At 44.7% G+C, this 21701-nt stretch overlaps 1 protein-coding gene across 6 annotated transcripts in view; it reads right to left on the minus strand.

The window, feature by feature from the left end:
- Window positions 1–14173: 14173 nt before the first annotated feature.
- Window positions 14174–21701, minus strand: part of CDC42 (cell division cycle 42) — a 44339-nt gene continuing 36811 nt past the window's right edge. For 5 of the 6 annotated variants that reach the window (XM_002715991.6, XM_070079123.2, XM_089299208.1 and 2 more), the window contains 2 exons: window positions 21486–21683; window positions 14174–15651 (listed from right to left, as the gene is read on the minus strand). In XM_002715991.6, coding sequence (XP_002716037.1) covers window positions 15562–15651; window positions 21486–21683 — 288 coding nt within the window. In that variant the 3' untranslated portion in view covers window positions 14174–15561. Of the gene's footprint in view, window positions 15652–16244; window positions 17100–21485; window positions 21684–21701 lie in introns of those variants that run through there. The other variant, XM_008265714.5, reaches the window with a different exon arrangement.

The raw sequence follows: 21701 nt of genomic DNA on the forward strand, positions 1-21701 counted from the left end.
GTTCTACGTAAAACTTTGCTTAGGGGAAAAAAAAAGCCTACTGTTAAAAAGACTCAAACCAAAAAGGAATAGGAAGACATTTTATTCATACATGAGAAAACTGAGACCCAAAGAGGTGCAGCAGCTTGTCCAAGGAAAACTCTGGAGCCCCATTTAGAACCCAGGTCTCCAACTCCCAATCCAGAGCTTTGCTCAGTAGTTCTGTAACTACCACGGAGGAAGGAAGTGAACACATCAAACACTGAAATGCAAGCTAAAAGCAAAAACAGGGCTCCATCGGTCACACTATTTACCAGGGCTTGGGTCTCGCGGGGAAGCGGGTGCTAAGGAGAGACTGGTTTTAGATTTTACTGGGACCCCTGACAAGGGAGTTTTTGTCAGCAGAGGAGACAGCCACCAGTTCAGCCTCCCGTGAGGCCAGCAGCCCCACCCTCCACAAACTGCTGGTGGATGCACCCAACTCCCAAACACCTCTAACTTCAGCACAACTGACAAGTTCCCAAATTATGAAGAAAAGAGTTTAGTTCTTTCAGAAGTTGAGGCTTCAGAATCAAGCCAAAACCCCTTTGCCCATTAAACCAGGTTGGATATGATAATGCTTGAAAGGGAGAGCCCAGCAGCTCACCCGGTGGCTCTGCCATCTCCAGCCCCGTCTGAGTCGGTGAGATGCGACGAAAGGGAGCACGATATACTCTCCAGCTCCCCAGGCCTCATCCCACTCCTGGCACTCACGCAGCAGCCCGAGACCCAGAAGTCAAGCATTCTGTCTCCTGGTTTGACACAAGGATGACAGTCCCGGTGCTGGAGGTGCCAGCTTCTAAATACCCCATTTACAGCCGAGCCCCTGTGACTCACCAGGCCCTGGGCTGCGTGCTTTTCTTATCACCAGTCTTGGAACTCTCGCAACTCTCAGCAAGGTAAGAGGAGTGTGCAAGAATCAGGTCCCAGTCACTTGCTCAGAGACCAAGTTAGTGGCAAAGCCAAACCCATGTCCAAAGCTCACGCACGCTCTATATGATACCACAACGCCAAGGCATTTATTAGCCTCAGTTCTGCCACCTCACCAAGGACACCTGTTCCTGCCACTCTCTCAGGGTTGTTCGGAGTCAAGTGAGATCACTGGTGCAGACATGACTTAAGTTTATGATTTACCACCTGAACTCAAAACCACATGAGGAATGAGGACTCCTGACTGGTGGGGAGATGCAGCTGGAGCTCCAACCGTCTCTATATTTGGGTCAAGTCAGAGAAAAGAACCAGGTTTCAGAGTTGGCTGTCATCCACCAAGCCTTGGGTACACACTAAGGTCCAGCTCTCTCACCAGAGAAACTCTGCTCTGCCCAATTTACAGGCTGAAAATATAATTGGGTTTAAAAAAATGGGGGGGGGAGGTGACAGCTCAACACAGACGACCTGAATTAAATCTGTTCCCTTCCTAGTTCTGAAGTCCTGGGCAAGTCATAACACGCCTCAGTTTCCACCCTAGAAAATGGACTGCTGTGAGGAGCGAATGAGTTAAGTCACTTAGGGCTTAGAAGAGTGCCAAACACAAAGTAAACACCCACTTCAAAAAAAAAGACAAAACACAAAGGGTGACAGCACCTCAAAAAGGAAAAATGTGACCCTAAAGCCATCTTCTCGGGTCTGGCATTGTGGTACAAGGGGATTAAGCCGCTGCCTGCAACACTGGCATCCCACATGTTTGAGTCCCAATCCTCTGCTTCCAACCTAGCTCTGTGCTAACGTGCCTGGGAAAGCAGAGGAAGATGGCCCAAGAACTTGGGCCCCTATCACCCACATGGGAGACCCAGATGGAATTTCTGGCTCCTGGCCATTGGGGTGTGAACCAGCGGATGAAAGATATTCGTCTTGGCTCTCTCTCATCACTCTGCCTTTCAAATAAATAAAATAAAGTCTTTAAGTCTGTAAAAAGCCCCTGATTATCCTATCCTTGTAGAAGACAACTTTGGACTTTGCTCTGTTGACCTAGGCATTATATGATGCTTGAACTTCTATTAGTCACGTACATTTTATTTCCACAATGACACTGCAACAGTCAAGCATACAGGTTCCAGAATCGGAGAGCTATGAGTCCAACTCTGGCTGGAGGAACGGAATATCTTGGAGTCCTTCTCTGTAAAACACAGATACCTGTAGTACCAACCTCACTGAGCTGAGCTGCCGTGTGGTAACACAGTGTTAGTGCAAAGCACTAGTAAGAGTCCAACAAACACAGCTTCTGTTTCACCAAGGACCATGTTGTGTTTGTTCCATGATCCTCAGCAGCCAGGGCAGAGCCCTCCCAGAGCGTGAATGATGTCCCCTCTTCAGTGCACTCATGTGACCGGGTGACTCTTTAAAAGCAGCCAGCTTCCTTCCCACTGGAGCTTTGTCGCATGCGCTGGTGAAGCACGACCCTCCATCTCTGTTCATATTCCCTCTCCACTCAAGAACTCATACTCACCTACCTGATCACTCCAGCCCCACATACCTACACATGTCTAAGTCTGACCCGTCTTAGCAGGTAGAACTGAAATATTACCCTTTTCAAGAATCCTTTCCTGATTTCTTCTCACCTCTCTTTCCCTCCCCCAGATACACAGCCAACAAATGTGATTCTCTCCCCCGGTGGATCCAGTCACCTCCCCCCTTTCATTCCTTCTACAGCCATCCTCACCCACAGGCCATCTCACAGAGGGCCTCTCCATGTTAAATATCCTATTACACTGACATTCTACACACACAGCAGGCATTTGGGAGATTTGCAGCGATTACTGTAACAGTGTCTTCTGAACACTTCTTACCCCTTGGTGTTCATAAACTGCCTGGGACTGGCACGATTCTCATGCTGGCTTCACATACTGGCCCATCCGAGACAACCAATGCCGACAATCCTGGGACACAGGAGATGCCTCACATCTGATCTGATCATCACAAGTTTCTTATCTCCTTGACTCCCAGGGATCCCAAAAAATAGGAATTTCAAAGGTGAAGCATCTAGGGCTCTTTAGAAACATGTCCTACACACACGAAGCACCTATGACATTAAGAGCTTGAGGGGAACCTCTCCCTTACGTCTTAGGCCCTTCTTAAAGACAGCATTAAAACTAGCTTGAGCTACCAATATTCTAGTCCCAAAAACACTGAGTAAGTAACTCCTGTAACTACTAAAGCACAAATCTCACACCCACAACACAATGCAATCAGTAAAGTCTTCCCACTGCTGTGCAAACCTGATGTCCGCACTGCGCTCCTGTGCTCCCTGCTGAGATGTGGACGTATTATCTTTCCCAACCCAGAGAAGACGCAAGCGGAGCTTAGGGACGCCCACAGACTTCCCCAAGACTGCGGCTAGTGGAGGCGGAGGGGAGACTCCAGGCAATTATTTTCCTACAGAAGACACTCTCTTGAATTTTAAATTTTGACTGACTGACTATATATAGCTTCAGACAGATTAACAGCCTCTCTTGAATAATCCAGCATTCTCTCCTGCCCAGCAAGAAACTGACTCTGCTTGTATTACTTTGTGCTATCCATCAAGACCCCATGAGGAAACTGTGTCCAGAATTAGGTAGAGGGCACCTTGGACCCAACTACAAAAACTTTAACTTAGATGCACCACTGGGTGAAGTTAATCTCAACAATCTAAGTATCCCCTGGGATAGCTCACCAGGGGAAAAAGCGCAGAGGAGCCAGACCTAAATTTCTGCTCAAAAGCATGGTACAGGTACAAGCCTTTTGACTTTATAAGACACGTGATCAGAAAACTTCGAGTTAAGGGCTAGTGGCTTAGGAGCCAGCGCTGTGGCGCAGCAGGTTAACGCCCTGGCCTGAAACGCCGGCATCCCATATGGGCACCAGTTCTAGTCCCGGCTGGTACTCTTACGGTCCAGCTCTATGCTATGGCCTGGCAAAGCAGTAGGAGATGGCCCAAGTCTTTGGGCCTCTGCACCCATGTGGGAGACCCGGAAGAAGCTCCTGGCTCCTGGCTTCGAATCAGCGCAGCTCTGGGGAGTGAACAATCAGAGGGAAGACCTTTCTCTCTCTTCTCTCTGCCTCTCCTCTCTCTGTGTAACTCTTTCAAAAAAAAAAAAGGGGGGGGGGGGGCTAGTGGCTTAAAAACCTGAGTGTTTATAAGCACTCACCTCCAGTTCCCATCTCTGCAAAGACTAGTTTTGTTACTTTGCATCAATTCACACATATCAAGACATAGTTTAAGGCCCTATCCAATCAAGAATCAATTCATCACTATTAGACACATACACAAAGAAATCAGGTAACTGTTTAATCATTCAGACTTAAAAATGAACCCACCTGAAACTATACAAGTACTGACAGGAGGGACCCACATTAACACTGTCCACACCCTGCCCTAAAGTCTGACTAAAAACAAAGATGGGGGGGGGGTGGATATCTGTAGTCAAAGAATAATGCAGGTTCATTTTTAAGTTAGCAAGAAAGTTCACTGTCCCAGAAGTCCAATCTAGACTGTTGGAACAGCTTTAATTTAATATTCTAGTGCAAACTTAGAGTATGTGGAATTAATTTGATCCTGTGTACCCTCTACAGATGACTTAAAATATTCCCAAGGAGTAAAAAAGATAACCATCTCCAATGAAGCTCGTATGGCATGCTTGTCAGGGAGGTATCAGGGAAATACGGCCTTCTACATTCTAGCTCTCACTTGGAAAACCTCCGCTGACCTCCGTGATTCAAACATCTGCCCTCTCCAACAGCTGCCTCAGCAATCTAATTACTCAGGAGTCAGCCAAACGATCTCAGTGCCAGTTCTGCAGTAAGATTACAGACGGGGCCAGTGTTGGGGCCTGACAGGTGAAGCTGCTGCCTGTGATGCTGGCATCCTCGGTGAGCCAGTTCGTGATCTGGCTGCTCCTCTTCGGAGCCAGCTCACTGATGATGGCCTGGGAAAAGCGGTGGAAGATGGTCCAAGTGTTTATGTCCCTGCTGCCCACAAAGACAACCAGGAGGAAGGTCCTGGCTCCTGGGTTCAGTCTGGCCCAGCACTGGCCATTGTGGCCATCTTGGGAGTGAATCAGGGGATGGAAGATCTGTCTGTCTCTCTGTAACTCTTTCAAATAAATAAATGAATTTTAAAGAAAAAAAAATTACATGACAATGAACTCTGTAAAGGACCCAGTAAGTGAAAGATGGTTTGCAACAACAAACTTTACTCCTTTTGAAAAAACTGGCAAGACCTGTATGTAGCACAGATTTACTCTAAAATTCAGGTAGAATATGAAAGAAGCTTAAGAGATCATCTTGGGGCCGGCACTGTGGCACAGTGGGTAAAGCCACTGCCTGCAGTGCTGGCATCTCATATAGGCGCCAGTTCAAGTCCCAGCTGCTCCACTTCCAATCCAGCTCTCTGCTATAGCCTGGGAAAGTAGTAGAAGGTGGCCCAAACATGTGGGCCCCTGCACTTGCATGAGAGACCTGACTCCTATCTTCAGAACAGCTCATCTCTGGCCACTGCAGCCAACTGGGGAACAAACCACCGGATGGAAGACCTCTCTTTCTCTCTGCCTCTCCCTTTCAAATAAATTTAAATCTTTAAAAAAAAAATAGAAGAAAAAGGATTGCTATGGTTCTTGAATCTTTTGGCAATCTGATGGGCTGTAAAGAAGTTATGTCTCCAAAAAAAATTCTTAAAAAAGTTCAATGATGGGACATGCACTGTGGCGTAGCTGGTTTTAACTGCTTGTGACACCCAAACCCCATATTGAGTGTCAGTTGGAATCCTAGCCACTCTACTTCCAATCCAATTTCCTGTTAGTGTGCCTGGGAAGGCACCAGAAGATGGCTCAAGTGCTTGGGCCCCTGCAACCCATGTGGCTCTTGGCATTGGAGTGGCCCAGCCCTGGTTGTTGCAGGCATTTGCGGGGGTGGGGTGAGCCAACAGATATCTCTTTCAAATAAGCAAGTCTTTAAAAAAATTCTAGGGGCTGGCATTTTGGCATAGCAGGTAAAGCCGCCACCTGCAAATGCCAGCGTTCCATATAGATGCCGTTTGAGTCCTGGCTGCTCCACTTTCTGTCTAGCTCTCTGTTAATACGCCTGGGAAGGCAGTGCAGGATGGCCCAAATGCTTGAGCCCCTGCACCCACATGGGTGGCTCCTGGCACCAGACCAGCCTAGCTCCAGCCGTTGAGGCTCCGTGTGGGCTGGCAGTGGCCATTTGGGGAGTAAACTAGCAGATAGAAGATATCTCTCTCTCTCTCTCTAAAACTAGCAGATATAAGATCTATGTCTCTCTCTCTCTCTGTCCCTTTCAAATAAATAAATAAATCTTTAAAGTTTTTTCCAGTGATACAGCTAGACCTCATCTTCAGAGATTAACTTAAAAAGCCTCAGGCACTGTTTTCCTTTTTTTAAATGGTAAGCTCTTAGGTGACATTCACAAATTTTTAAAATACATAAGAAAAAGAAATAAAATAAAATCTGTACAGATTCTGTCACCAAGGTATGCACTGGTCCTCAAACATAGCTATCAAAGTTCTATACAGGAAACTTTCAAAAACCATATTGTTTCCCAAGTCCTAACTGTTTACCAACCAGGCTCCTACCTTGCGTTGAGACCTCAATGTGTGTATATAATTTTATACAGATAGAGAGGACAAGAAAGTGAAACCTACCTGCCAAAGGGTATGTGGCTGAAGTAAGACGGCAAGTAAGACAGGTGGACCATAGGTCACGAGAGAAATACTGCTCGTAATCACCTTTGACTGGAAAACCTGCAACTTGCATTTCACAGAAAAATGCAACAATGAACCAAAGTTCACTGGGCACGTATTTGCCTTTGGGAAATCACCTATGCAATAAATTCAGAGCTTCCCTCCCATCCTCACCCCACCAGTCAGCAAGGTGCTTGGAAGCCTCCCACTGGCCTCCTTTACCACACTTTTCTGCAACATGAGGCTTTCCTGGCTCCCCGGATATGCCTCTGACACTCGGAGATCTAATTTTACCAAAACTGAAAGTTTCGATCACAAGCTAGCTCTTACACCCAAATTGCCTGAAGGCAAGACAAGACGTGCGACAGGTTTTAGGCAAGAGCAAGTTCCGCGGGCAGGCAGTGCTCAGCTGTGAGGGCGGCCAGAGCATACAGCCCTAAGATACAAAACTGGACCCACACCAGGGAGGGAAGCACGGAGTGTGAGCTCGAGGTCCAGCTCTGCTACTGTACAGCCGCGCAATGGCAGACAAGTCGCTCGCCAAGTGCGGAACAAAGGGAACAAACTAGCTTTTTGCAGTTCCCTGATGCAGCGTCTGAACATAAAGAGGACTAGACAGCTTCTCTCCCACAGTGACCCACCCTACGTACTTCATCTACCTGAGCACAATGTACGCAACCACTGCAACACAGCACTGCATACAAACTGCGAGCTGTGCACCGCACCAGGACACAGCGAAGCCAGTGTTTCCCGCCTACAATCAAAGCAGATTTGTGTTCTTACTCTAACAATTCTAGCAGATGGCAAAATTTCAAAAAGCTTCAGTACGGCATTTCAACACATTGGGGTGTCTTGGGAAGCGTGGAATGCACAGAGGCTCCGTGGGCCTGGCGGTGGCCCAGATCCCCATCAGGGCCTGCAGCAGGTCCTTCCCGCGGCAGCACGCACAAGCCACGCAGCACACAGAGCACGCTATGGGATACTCAGAAAGAAGGCCTTATTTCTGCTTGCTTTCAAATTCGCGTTGCCTGAGACTGTCATTCTCCAATGTCTCTGGCTCCCAGTACAGACAAGGGGCTCAATAAATAATAGCAAATGGATGTGTGTCACGGGTATGCACACACAGACAAGGGTTTCACTCTATGAGATCAATTCAAAGTGGGATAAGACCACATGGTTATTCAAGAAGAGACAGCTATCAAGTTGCAGGAAAACTTCAACTAGAAGTCAGGGGACATCTATTTTATTCTTTGCTGTATCTTCAGTGTCATGAATGATTAAACAAAACAAAACAATCCTCCGCATTATTTGTTGAATTTCCTAAATTACTATAAACATGATTGAACTGGGGTCTAGTGCTAGGGTACAGCAGATTAAACTGCCACAGCATCCCATATCAGAGTGCCAGTTTGAGTCCTGGTTGCTCTCTCGATCCAGCTCCCTGCAAATGTGTCTGGGAGGAGCTGGCATCATAGCACAGTGGGTCGAGATACTGCCTGTGACGCCAGCATCCCTTGGGGCACTGGTTTCTGTTCTGGCTGCTCCACTTCCAATCCAGCTCCCTGCTAATGACATGAGAAAGGCAGCAGAAGATGGCCCAAGTGCTCGGGTCCTTGCTCTCCACATGGAAGACCTGAAGGAAGCTCTTGGCTTTAGCCTAGCCTAGCCCTGGCCATTGTGGCCATCTGAGCAGTGAACCAGCAAACGAAGTTCTCTCTGTGTGTCTCTCCCTGTCTCTCTCTTTCAATTAACTAAATCTTTAAAATAAATAAATGAATGTGTGGTTAAGTATGGGATGGGTCCCTACCACCAGCGTGGGAAACCCAAGGGGGTTTCAGGTTCCTGGCTTCAGTCTGGCTCAGCCCTGGCTGTTGCCCGTATTAAATGGGAGTGAACCAGTGGATCAAAGATCTCCGCCTCTCCCTTTCTCTTTCAAAGAAATTTTTTTAAAGTATTTTTTTAACATTTATTTATTTGAAAGGTGGAGTTACAGAGAGGGAGAGGCAAAGGCAGAGAGAAGTCTTCCATCCACTGGTTCACTCTCCTAATGGTCACAATGGCCAAGAGCTTCATCTGGGTCTCCCATGTGGGTACAGGGGCCCAAGCACTTGGGTCATCTTGCACTGCATTCCCAGGCACATTAGCAGGGAGGTGACTCAAAAGTAGAGCAACCAGGATCTGAAACAGCACTCATATGGGATGCCAGCATCATGGGCAACAGCTTTACCTTCTTTGCCATTATGGTGGCCCCGTTTTTTTTTTTTAAACTTCATCTTACTAGCTATTTCCCTCATGATTTTGTGTTCCAAACCACAGACAATGGCTTACTACAGTACAAGGTTTTTTGTTTTTTTTTTTTTTTATTCATGGGTCAACAGGCTTGCCTCCACAATCTAGTTGGGCTCAGATGGCCTCCAAGCTCCAAGTTTCTTTCTTTGAGGAAGAGACAGAGATACAGAGATTTTTTTTTTTTTTTTTTTTTTGGACAGGCAGAGTGGACAGTGAGAGAGACAGAGAGAAAGATCTTCCTTTGCTGTTGGTTCACCCTCCAATGGCCTCCGCACCACACTGATCTGAAGGCAGGAGCCAGGTGCTTCTCCTGGTCTCCCATGGGGTGCAGGGCCCAAGCACTTGGGCCATCCTCCACTGCACTCCCGGGCCACAGCAGAGAGCTGGACTGGAAGAGGGGCAACTGGGACAGAATCCGGTGCCCAGACCGGGACTAGAACCTGGTGTGCCGGCGCTGCTAGGTGGAGGATTAGCCTATTGAGCCGTGGCGCCGGCCAGAGACAGAGATATCTTCTACCCACTGATTCACTCCTCAAATGGCCACAACAGTTAGAGCTGGTCCAGACTGAAGCCAGGAGCTTGGAGCCTCTTCTGGGTTTTCCAAGTGCGTGCAGGGGCTCAAGAACTTGGGCCATCTTCCATTGCTTTCCCAAGCACATTAGCAGGGAAGTGGATTGGAAATAGAGCAGCCAGGACTCAAACCAGTGCCCATATGGGATGTTGGCATTGCAAGTGTTGGATTTACCTGCTACGCCACAATGCCGGCCCCCAAGTTTCTTATTCTAGAGCCCCGCCCCAGAGTGCAGTGGCTACCTGATATTAGAGTTCTCAGGCCATAGAGGGGCAAGGTCAAGCACATTTAAAAAATATCAGTTTCTGTTGCCCAAAGTTATGCAATAGAGCTAATCCCAAAGTCATTGCCATTCACACATTCCCCCCACACATACTTTTTTTTTTTTTTTAATTTATTTAATTTCTTTGACAGAGGGGCCAGTACTGTGGTATAGTAAGTAAAGCCACTGTCTGCAGTGCTAGCATCCCCTGCACCCACATGGGAGACCCAGATGAAGCTCCTGGCTTTGGCCTAGCCCAGCCTTGGTCATTGCAGCCATTTGGGGGAATGAACCAGCAGATTGAAGATCTCTCTGTTAATTCTTTTAAATAAATAAATAAAATCTTAAAAAATAAACAAACAAACAAAAAAAAACACCAAAATATGGTGAGAGCAGCTTGGAAAGACTCAGGGTAGTGCTTGCAAGTGTTCAAGTAGCCCCGGAAAGAAAAAAACCAGGTTGGTGAGGTCTTTTCTTGTTCTATGTAATTAAATCACCACACCCTAAAGTTGGGTAATGTAGGTTAAGACTTGCAAAAACAAGGAAAGCTAAAACAGGAGTGCAGTTTAAATCCACTTCCCTCATATAATCAGCCAGAATTGTCTACACGTGAAAAGTGCAGCCCTAGCTGCACTTCCTGGTGAGAGGCTGTACTTTCGGTGTTACATGACAAAGCTCTAATTTACGTTACCTGTACTCAGCAAGGAATAAGCTTCAGGCCTTGAGCAGGGCCTTGTATGCTAAGATTATTAGCATACAGCACCCAAATAATCACCGAAAATCTCAAGATGGGGACACAACAATTAAACCCCCCTTAAGGTCCCCCTACCTCATGTTCAAGTGCCGGCTGGAGCCCCAGTTACTCTGCTTCAGTCAGCCTCCTGTTAATACACCCTGGGAGGCAGCAGATAATGAATGGCTCCAGTCCTTGGGCCCCTGCCCCCATGTGGGAGACCTGGATGGATCTCCAGGCTCCTGGCTCAGCCTGGCCCAGCTGATTGTTGTAGGCATCTGGGAGTGAACCAGCCAGAAGATCTCTCTCCATCTATTCCTCTCTTTGCCTTTCAAATAAATAATACATTTTTTTAATCTCAAAATTGGAGGAAAAAAAAAAGGAGAAAAGCTTAGCAATGACGAAAAACAGGTATCGCTATTTTACACATTCTGTAACAATTACAAGACACTATTGATTTAGTGACAGTTTTTCAGAAAGGAAAAACTAGGGGCCAGCACTGTGGCACAGCAGGTCAAACCACTGCCTGCGACACTGGGATCCCACGTGAGCACCAGTTCGAGCACCAGCTGCTCCACTTCTGATCCAGCTCTGTGCTGACGCACCTGGGAAAACAGCAGAAGAAGGCCAAGTACTCGGGCCCCTGCCACCTTCATGGGAGACCCAGATGGAGTTCTAGGCTCCTGGCTGTGGCCTGGCCCAGCCCGAGACACTGCAGCTGTATGGGGAGTGAACTAGAAGATGGAAGATATCTCTCTCTCTCTCTGTCATTCTAACTATGCAATTCAAATAAATAAAGTAAATCATCAAAAGAAGAAAGAAAAAAGAATAAGTACTACTACATTAAATGTACACAAACTTTAAGAAGCATTCTCATAATATGAAAATGTGAAAAATACACGTGAGAATCAAACAGTGGAGTTGCTCTCTCCACAACTCTTTCACCCCACTGAACACAGTTCCCTACTACAAAGCTCAGCTCCCTGAGGATGCAGCTTGAACAGTCTAAAGAAGCCGTTTCTAAGATCTTCAGTACAATGCTTAGATTTTACAACACCAGCAATGTATCACTGCATTATATTAAAAACTGTAAATTCTGCCACATACTCAGTCTTCTAAGGATGGTTTCCCTTTTTTAAAAAAATATTTATTTATTTATTTATTTGAAAGTCAGAGTTACACAGAGAGAGGAGAGGCAGAGAGAGAGCGAGCGAGGTCTTCCATCTGCTGGTTCACTCCCCAGATGGCCGCAACGGCCGGAGCTGCGCCCATCTGAAGCCAGGAGATTCTTCCAGGTCTCCCACGCAGGTACAGGGGCCCAAGGGCTTGGGCCATCTTGTACTGCTTTACCAGGCCAGAACTAGAACCGGCACCCATATGGGATACTGGCGCTTCAAGCCAGGGCATTAACCCGTTGCACCACAGCACCAGCTCCCATTTTGTTTTGTTTTGTTTTAAGATTTATTTAGGACTGTTTTCTTTAACTCCTTTCCAAACTCTAAGCCACACTCCCTGGGAAATATCATTCAACTACTAAGTCAAGACTAAATAGAAGTTTTCTTAAGTCAAAGAGAAAACAGTATTTAAATAGAAAACAACGCACGCTTCATTCTTTTGCTAGCTTTGTTCTTCCAAAATGCGGAGTCAAACTGAAAACATTTAGATGAAAAAGCAATGTTTGCTTCCATCAATCCCTTTGTCAGTCAGCCTGGTTCTGACATGTGGATAATGCATCCATGTAACACGCAGACACGCTTTATTTGACTTCTTCATTCTTAAACCACCCATTTAACAATTACTTTTAGAGCTGTTTCAAGTGTAAAGCACTGTTCTAGGACACAGACACAGCAATAATCAAACACCTGTTTGTCACTCTCCTAAGAACTATGATACAGGGCCGGCACTGTGGCATAGTGGGTAGAGCCGCTGCCTGCAGTGCCGGCATCCCATATGGGCGCTGGTTCGAGACCTGGCTGCTCCACTTCCAATCCAGCTCTCGGTTATGGCCTGGGAAAGCAGTGGAAGACGGCCCAAGTCCTTGGGCCCCTGCACTCACGTGGGAGACCCAGAAGAAGCTCCTGACTCTTGGCTTTGGATTGGCACAGCTCAGCCGTTGCAGCCATCTGAGGAGTGAACCAGTGGATGGAAGACCTTTCTCTCTCTGCCTCTGCCTCTCTGTAATTCTGCCTTTCAAACAAATAAATAAATCTTTAAAAAAAAAAAAGTAGGATACACAAGTCTCTGCTCTCTAGGGTACCACAGCATGACCCAGGATTTCTCCCTAGTATGGTCAACAAAGAACAAATACAACACACTGATAAATCCCAGATCGCTATCTTTTTAACCCCTTCCCAACCAGCCTTAGTTCTAGAATGATATGGAATCACACCAACCAGGACTGCATGTAATGAGACTATACTCTAACAACTGTACAGAAGTAAGGCTCCTCAGTTTCTAAGAGTTTCATACGGATCAGCATCATGACTCTGAGGTAAATAAATCATCCCTAACACCTAACAAAATTGCATCAAGTCTTATTGAGATTCACAGCACAGAATCTGGAATCTGATAATAGCAATTTGGGACAACCACTTAGAAACAATACCTCTCAATCTTGGCTGCATTTTAGAAAAAACAGGAAAACTTTTTAAAATCTCATTGCTCAAGCTATACTCCAGTAAGCAGCCAAGTTTGGAGAACCACTGAGGCAGAGAACGGGGGAAAGCTGGCTGCTTTTCAACTAGTCTATGGTTTGGAGGTGTACCAACAATTCTTTCCAACAACATGAGCAAAAGCTTCACTAAGAACTATTACAGACCTATTCAGTGTTTTGTTTTGTTTTAGAGATTTATTTAGGGGCTGGCACTGCGGTGTAGTGTGTAAAGACGGCACCTAAAGCATCAGCATCCCATATGGGTGCTGGTTCAAGCCCTGGCTGGTCCACTTTTGATCCAGTTCCCTAGGGGAGAGGGGAGAGGGGAGAGGGGAGAGGGGAGAGGGGAGAGGGGAGAGGGGAGAGGGGAGAGGGGAGAGGGGAGAGGGGAGAGGGGAGAGGAGAGGAGAGGAGAGGAGAGGAGAGAGGAGAGAGGAGAGAGGAGAGAGGAGAGAGGAGAGAGGAGAGAGGAGAGAGGAGAGAGGAGAGAGGAGAGAGGAGAGAGGAGAGAGGAGAGAGGAGAAAGAAAGAAAATCAATCTTCATCCACTGGTTCATTCCCCAAGTGGCTACAACAGCCAGGGCTGGGCCAGGCCAAAGCTAGAAGCTTCACCTGGGTTTCCCATGTGGTTGCAGGGGCCCAAGCATTTGGCATCCTCTACTGCATTAGCAGGGAGCTGGATTGGAAGTGGAGCCACTGGGACTTGAATCTGCACCTGCTAAGCCACAGTACTGGCCCCAGACCTATTCATTGTTTAAGGGGAAGTTTCTGGGTTGCCTGACAAATGTATGGGAAAAGGCACAAGGATGAACTATAGAGGGAACATCAACTCAAAATGAATGCCAAAAATTAAATGAAATAATAAAGCTTTAAATTCTTGTCCCAAAATCTGATGACATGTTAAGAACCAAGTTCCCACTCCTAAATACCTGAAAGATAAGAGGCGAAAGGAAAATAACAACCCTCAGGCTGGCTTGTGAAGGGTTTTGTTTGTTTAATACATCTGAAAAGAATGCATATACAAAGAATTGAGACATGAGAAAGCATTGGTTGGTTCAACACTAATGAATCTATAAGAATTAGGATTCTGGGAAGGTGGAAAATATTATCTAAACATTTTAAAAATTGGAAACTTAAACCGAAATAAGCTGATAAAGTCCCTATTAACACTTAATGAAGAGTCTTAAGACTCCTTCCAGGATTTTTATTAAACTAGAGAGCCTCAACTGGCTGCTCTAGTCTAGTTCCTCTTATGCAAAACAAAAATAAGGGGTCCCCCTGACTGGTCCCCATGTTGTTAAGTGTCTCCCCACCCTATCCTACTCTCAGCTTCTTAACGAAGCAGACCTGCATCCGCACAGTCCCCAGGGATCTTCTTCTAGCACCGCCCCTCAAGTTTCCTCTATATACCAGATCTTCCACTGGGTTCTAAGAACACCATGTAACACACTACGCATTGCAAATCTATGCTAAGCACATAAGACAATGACTGACAGGGAAAAAAATATTTTTAATTATGAACTCAATCCATTTGGTGTATTTCAAAAGGTGCAATACTTTTTTTCATTTATCCATGAAAGAAGTTAGAAATTAACTTCCCCAAAATCAGCAAATGGCAAACAAATTTCCTTGAAAGTCACAGTCACATATATAGTGCATCCTAGAAAAGAGGAGGGGCAAGACAGGCTCCACCCACTTCCACGAGTTTCCTCAAAGACTGCATCTACTCAGGGTGGAGAGAAAAGGCAACTTTCAAGAAGGAGTATGTTATGACATGAGGCGTTTACTGTACTCCTTCCCAAGAGCACCAGGTGGGGGACGTGTCTTCCAACACGAGGTCCAGGAAGTGGGATGTGGAGTCAGTCCGTCCTCCTCCCCTGAAGGGCTGTCCACTGGTTAATGAATTAAAAAAACAAGACTAAAAAACCCCACACACATCCCCCCCCCAAAAAAAAAGAAGAAAAAAAACTAAACAAACAAAAAACACTAAGATGTCCCAGATTACTCTCCAGAGTGGAACCAGGGAGCAACTCCAACAATTCAAATTAGTCTGTTACAGAGTCATCACAAAGCATGCCTTGCTTTAAAACAATGACAACAGAAATTTTTTTGGGAACAATAAAACATAAACTAGTACTGATCACTTTTCTGACAATACACAATTACTCAAAATTAACTAGTATTGGAGGGGGAAGGGGGGCCATACCTATGGGCCTTGTCTCACACGAGTGCATGTGGGCAGGTGCAGGGCATTTGTCATTATTGCAAAAATGAATTTTAATTTTTAATCTTTAGTTTGATTTAAACATTGCTTTTAGTACGATGCCGACACCAGCTGTGCAGAAAGGGCTCTGGAGAGTGTTCATAGCAGCACACACCTGCGGCTCTTCTTCGGTTCTGGAGGCTCCAGGGCAGCCAATATTGCTTCATCAAATACATTCTTTAGGCCTTTCTGAAAAGGGGTAAAAAGAGAAAATGGGCAGTCTGATTTTCAGTAAAATAAAGCTGGAGTTCAAATTTGAAACATTCAAAACCCCAGAAGTTGGCAAAGACAGAAACATTAGAAACAACTCTGAACCTCAAAGAATCATCTCACTTCACCAAGTTGTGTCCGGGCAGGGCACTGGGTCAGGAGCAGATATTCATGAGTGAGACAGTGGTCATCTGAGAAAGCTTTCTGCAGACCAATCAATGTATGTCACAAGAAGCGAACAAGCCTAAGTGTCACTTGCTCATTCAATATGAGTTCTGTGATGGGCTACTGAAACGTTTGACATAAAAACAAGGAAAGCAGCTCTGCATTCCAATGAAACAGCTGGATGTGAAACAGGACTGAGAGGTGGTCACAGGGCAGTGGCATCCTGATTATATGGAAGGCACAGGCAAAGAGAGTGCAAGTATGGTAGCTGCAAAGATATTCACCTTGAACTCCCTTTATCCCACCAGACAGAGTCAGGGGGACTCAAGGAAGCAAAAATGTGGGTACTAGGTACATATGTAAAATCAAAGCCAGTCAGTGCGACAGGAATAAAGCTTCATCAGGCATTTATACAAACAATTGTTTTTTTTAATTTCAAAATTTGAAGGTAACCACAATTGTATGTTCCCCTCACAACAATAAAATCAGAAGCAGGAAAATATAAAGGCAGCAGCTTTACATCTCAACATTAACAAACCTTAAGTCAACTGTTAAAATGGATACTATTCTTCAAAGATAATGTAACAAATGAACTCATAAAGCAGTAGCAGATACATCAATATCCTCCCCACCCCAGACTGACAAATACTCCACTACAGCACAGACAGCCAAAGCAATTGCAACACAAAGTTTCACTGCACAAAAGAAAACCAGAAATGAATCCTCCCTTCCCCATTACACTCTACTAGCAGATCACCCTTTTTCCATTAAGTTTGTCATGCAATTACAATTAACAATAGATCATAAGAGTAAAATGATGTTGTATTACTTTCTTCATCTAGAACTAAGATCTAGAAGTGTTAAAACTCTTCTTATTTTCTCCAAGAGGACATTCTTAATGCCAGACCAAGTTCCCTTTTGCAATAGTAATCCAAACCAAAAGCTCTGAGCACCAGGCAACTCAAGCAGCAGAAAGTTAACTACTGATCACAAAAAATATTCCGTAAGATATTGCATTCTTGATCAAAAACTAGTACAGAGGTTGCTCTAAGGTGGTGAGTAAAAACACGCAGAGGCTTTCCAACAGGATGCTTTTATTCCTTTGTTTTTAAACGCTCTTTCTACAGTAGTGGGACAGGAAGCAGCAGCAAAGAGGGGAAGGAGAAAACAGTTTAGAATATACAGCACTTCCTTTTGGGTTGAGTTTCCGGAGGCTCGAGGGCAGCTAGGATAGCCTCATCAAACACATTCTTCAGACCTCTCTACAAGACAGAGGGGAGGAGAGAGAATAGCAGCCAGGTTAGAGGATTAGAAAGACTAGCAGATATAATAGCAGTCTGGATTAAAGTGAGCTGAATTCACAGAAGCAATGTGCATTAACAATAAGTGCTAGAATTCTAGATCCGAAACCCACAGTTGGGCAAGAAGATAACGGAACAGAAGCTTCACTCCAAAAAAGGTCAGCTGAACAAGAAGGCAGCTTCTGTGAAAATGGCAATATTTTGACTTCTAAAATCATCATACACTGGAATTTAGTATTAAACATTTCAATAACAATAATGCCAGGCCAGCAAAAGCAGACCAGTAAACACAAAATCGATGTGCTGGATAATCACATCTTACAGAGTCTCCCAGTATTTCTACTGTAAAGAACAGCATATACTCTTCGGAAGGAAATCTCTTTGAATTCCAGGCTTATGTGAATTCAGCCCCTGAATAACTGAAGGACACAAATAGCAGACTAACAGGCATGCTACATGTTTCTAGGTTCGGTGACATATTTGGATGGGATTAGTCAGGACTTTTAGAGTACACTAGTTTCCCAGAACAAAAAAGTTCAGACATTTAGAAAAGGTATTAACTGAGCAACAGTGTCAACTGGAAGGAGCTTAAAAAACAGACTCTAGAAACAGCATATGCTTCAGTTATTCAGAAATGTTACTGGAGCAAGTAACCACCACCCAAGTCATAAGAACACAGGAATGGGGTCCTAGAATGAGTTTTAAGCAAGCAGTCCAATGCTTTAAGATGTCTGCATGAGTATCAGAGCATAAAGCATGGAGGTGAAAACAAAGACTATTCTCAGATTTACAGGGATTAGGATGCAGAAACACACTTACACCTCAGCCAGAAACTCCGTGACAGTGTGACTCAGTAGCAATGGTACCGTGTCCCAGGTCTATAGACTCACCTAAACTCACCTAAATCTGAAGCCAAAGATTTATACCACCCAAGCCATTTCACATGTTCTTTAGGTCATGTTTGATCCCAAGTAAAAATGTCCCCCAAATCCCAGAACACATCTTCAACAACAAGTGGCAGTCCCAGATATCCCCAGGTGTTCCCCACCCCCACCCTATTCCCAAGCTCAGCATCCCAGAGGACTGGTACCCCCATATTAGCAATCAGTACTTAAAAAGAGCAAAGAAGTTCAAATATTTTCTTCTTCCTACATCATGTACAAGGTAGAAAAGCTATACAAAACAAAGTTTCTCTCCAAGTCTTTTCTACACATCTAGAAATAAACTTTAGTAGTCAAATGTAAAAGGAAGGAGTGTAGATGACAAGGGAAATATACTTCACAGGGGGAGGGGGAACCATTAGAAACTAGCATGTGTCCCTTAACAAGAACTTCCTTATTTATTGTGAACAAAAAACTAAGTAACAAAACTACTCTTAGCTTTACCCACTCTTTGTTTATATAAAGCTTATTTTAGAGGCTCCAACAAATACAATTCAGAGTCCTAAAAGTTCTGGCTCCCAAACACAACCACAGATCCTATTTTCTAACTACTCCTTCTTTTGACTTTTCCAAACTTCAAGATCTGGTAAGAAAAATGCTAAGACCTTTCTATTCTCGGCCAAGTGATTTACTAAACAACCTTGATCATACTGTAAAACTCTTATATGAGGCACACAATTACCCAGAGTAAGCCTCACCAGTGACCTAAAACCAGGTACCTGTGGCCTCCTTGCTTCCACTTCTCCAAAAACAATCTGTATCTGGAGGGTAGGGGTATGGTACCTATGCAAACAGAATTAGTGTCTAACCGAACATGTTCCACACATCTTGTTCTCCTCCCCAATCCCCAATTTACACACTAGGGATAGTATCAAAACACAGAGAAAAGCACCAGGCATTTTTTTTTTTATCTCAGTGCTGTGTATGAGAACATGTAAAATTCTTCTACATTTCGGGGCCAGTGCTGTGTTGCAGCGGGTAAAGCTACCGCCTGCAGTACCAGCGTCCCATATGGACGCCTGTTTGAATCCTGGCTGCTCCACTTTCCATCCAGCTCTCTGCTCTGACCTGGGAAAACAGTGGAAGACGGCCCAAGTCCTTGGGCCCTGCACCAGTGAAACCTAAAAGAAGCTCCTGGCTCCTGACATCATATTGGCGCAGCTCCAGCCGTTGCAGCCATCTGAGGAGTGAACCAGAGGATGGAAGACTCTCTCTCTTTCTCTCTCTGCAACTCTGCCTTTCAAATAAATAAATAAACCTTTTTTAAAAATCTTCTACATTTTTAAATACCTGCTTTTACAATGGTATTAAACTAAAAAACCAAGTCGGTGAGGGGTGTGAGGCATTAGTGGTTAAGATGCCACTTTGGAGACCCGCATCCTGGAGTGCCTGGGTTCGAGCTCTGTTCCCAATCCGAGCTTCTTCCTAATGTGTGCTAGGAGGCAGCAGGTGATCGCTCAGCTGGTTGAGTCCCTGCCACCCATGTGAGAGACCTGGACTGAGGTCCTGGCTCTTAGCTTCAGCCGGGCATAAGCAACTAGTTGTTGCAGGCATCTGGGGGTAAACCACCAGATGGGAGATTTTTATTTATCATTCTCACAAAAATTAAAAATAATTTTTTTAAAAAGCTGGGTTTAAGAATATATATTTAAATCATCTAATATTAGGCCTTGCAATTATCCTGTAGACTGTCCAGTGAAGCATCAAAGTTTTACCTTTAGGGGTAAAAGTTTGGCACAAGAGGTTAAGATACCACTTGGGATGCCTGCATCCCATACTAGAGTGCCTGATTCAAGTCCCAGTTCCACTTCTGATCCAGCTTTCTGCTATATATACCCTGGGGAGGCAGTGGATGATGGCTCAAGTACTTGGGTCCCTGCTACATACATAAGAGACCCCAAATGAGTTCCAGGCTTCTGGATTCAGCATGGCCTAGTCCTGGCTGTTGAGAGGGATTTGGGCAGCCAACTAGAAAATCAAAGATTTCTCTATGTCTCAATAGCATTTCAAATAGAATGAAAATAAATTCTAAAAATAAATGCTTTAAATTTTTATCTTTAAATATCTAATCAAGTGTTAAACTGGAGATTATGTAATGCACTAGGCCCTATATACTAAATATAGTATTTAATTATGTATGTCATTTATCCCAGTATACAAGTAATCAAGAACAGTGTTTAAAAACAATAAAAAGTTACTTTAAAAAGTAAGCATGATCAACCAGTGGATTTAATATAACTATTAAAAACCTGTACCCTAGGAGATGACATTTTGGAACAGTGTCTAAAGCTGCCACCTGAGATGCCAGCATCCCATAAGGGTGCTGGTTCAAGTCCTGGTTGTTCCACTTCTGATCCAGCTCCCTGATAATGTGCCTGGGAAGGCAGCAGAGGAAGGCCCAAGTACTTGGGCCCCTGCACCCACATGGGAGATCCGGAAGCTCCTGGCTCCTGGCTTTGGACCAGCCCAGTTCTGACTGTTGCAGCCATTTGGGAAGTAAAGAAGCAGATGAAGATCTGTCTGTCTGTCTCTCTAATTCGGCCTTTCAAATAAATAAATTTTTAAAAACAAAAACACATATACACACATACCAATCAACCCTATCTTATTTTAATTAGGCATGAATGCTTATTGTTCAAACTTCAAAGCACCAGAACTAGTGAGAAGTAAGCACTCTATGCTAATTCTTCCCTTTGCCCCAGAAGGGTGCTCAAAGGAGGGAAGCAGCACTACCATAAAGGTGAAGATGATGACACCAGGCTAAGTCCGTATAATTCTCACTCCAATTAGTCTAGCACTGCTCCCTACCCTCAGAATCGGAGTTTCCCATCAATTGCATCATTTGGAAATGAACAGGAGGACAGAGAATCCACATGAGGAAGGAAGACCTCCAAAAACACAGGAACAGACATTCTATAAAGCAGGCCTGAAGACTGTGGCAGAAACAGCCAAGGCAGCCTTCTTTGACATGAAACTCAGTTATTGTCATTCATTCCTTGTTCCAATTAACTACCCCAGAAACAGCATAGCATCAAGTGTCAGACTGGCAAGAAAAAAAATCAGACATATTTAAATAAAATTTTAGGTCTTTAGGGAAAAAAAATCATTCATATCCCCTCTTGCTGGATTGTGCTTATCTGAACCTCTCTTATAAATCTTGTGTTTTGCTTTGAACACAACCCTGGGAACGCTTCACACAAGAGTTTTAGAGATCAATAATGTTTTCCATAAATACAGACAGTTCTGGCAGAAGAACATACAACACAAAGTTGGTCATATTCTTTCTGGGTAGTTTTGATCACTGCTGACCACATTAAAAATAACCCATTAGAAAGCATCCCTGTATCTTAATGCTCTAAGAAATAACTCAACCATAAACACACATGGAGTTTCACACAGTCCTTACCTGTGTGAGCGCAGAACACTCCACATACTTGACAGCCTTCAGATCACGGGCCAGCTTTTCAGCCGTCTCTGGAGTGATAGGCTTCTGTTTGTTCTTGGCAAGTTTCTCAATAGTAGAGGGGTCATCTCTGAGATCAATTTGGGTCCCGACAAGCAAGAAAGGAGTCTTTGGACAATGGTGAGTTATCTCAGGCACCCACTAAAGAAAATGTATTTT

This window comes from Oryctolagus cuniculus, chromosome 7 (assembly GCF_051225735.1).
Source record: "Oryctolagus cuniculus isolate XC-2025 breed Fujian yellow rabbit chromosome 7, ASM5122573v1, whole genome shotgun sequence".
NCBI lineage: Eukaryota > Metazoa > Chordata > Mammalia > Lagomorpha > Leporidae > Oryctolagus > Oryctolagus cuniculus.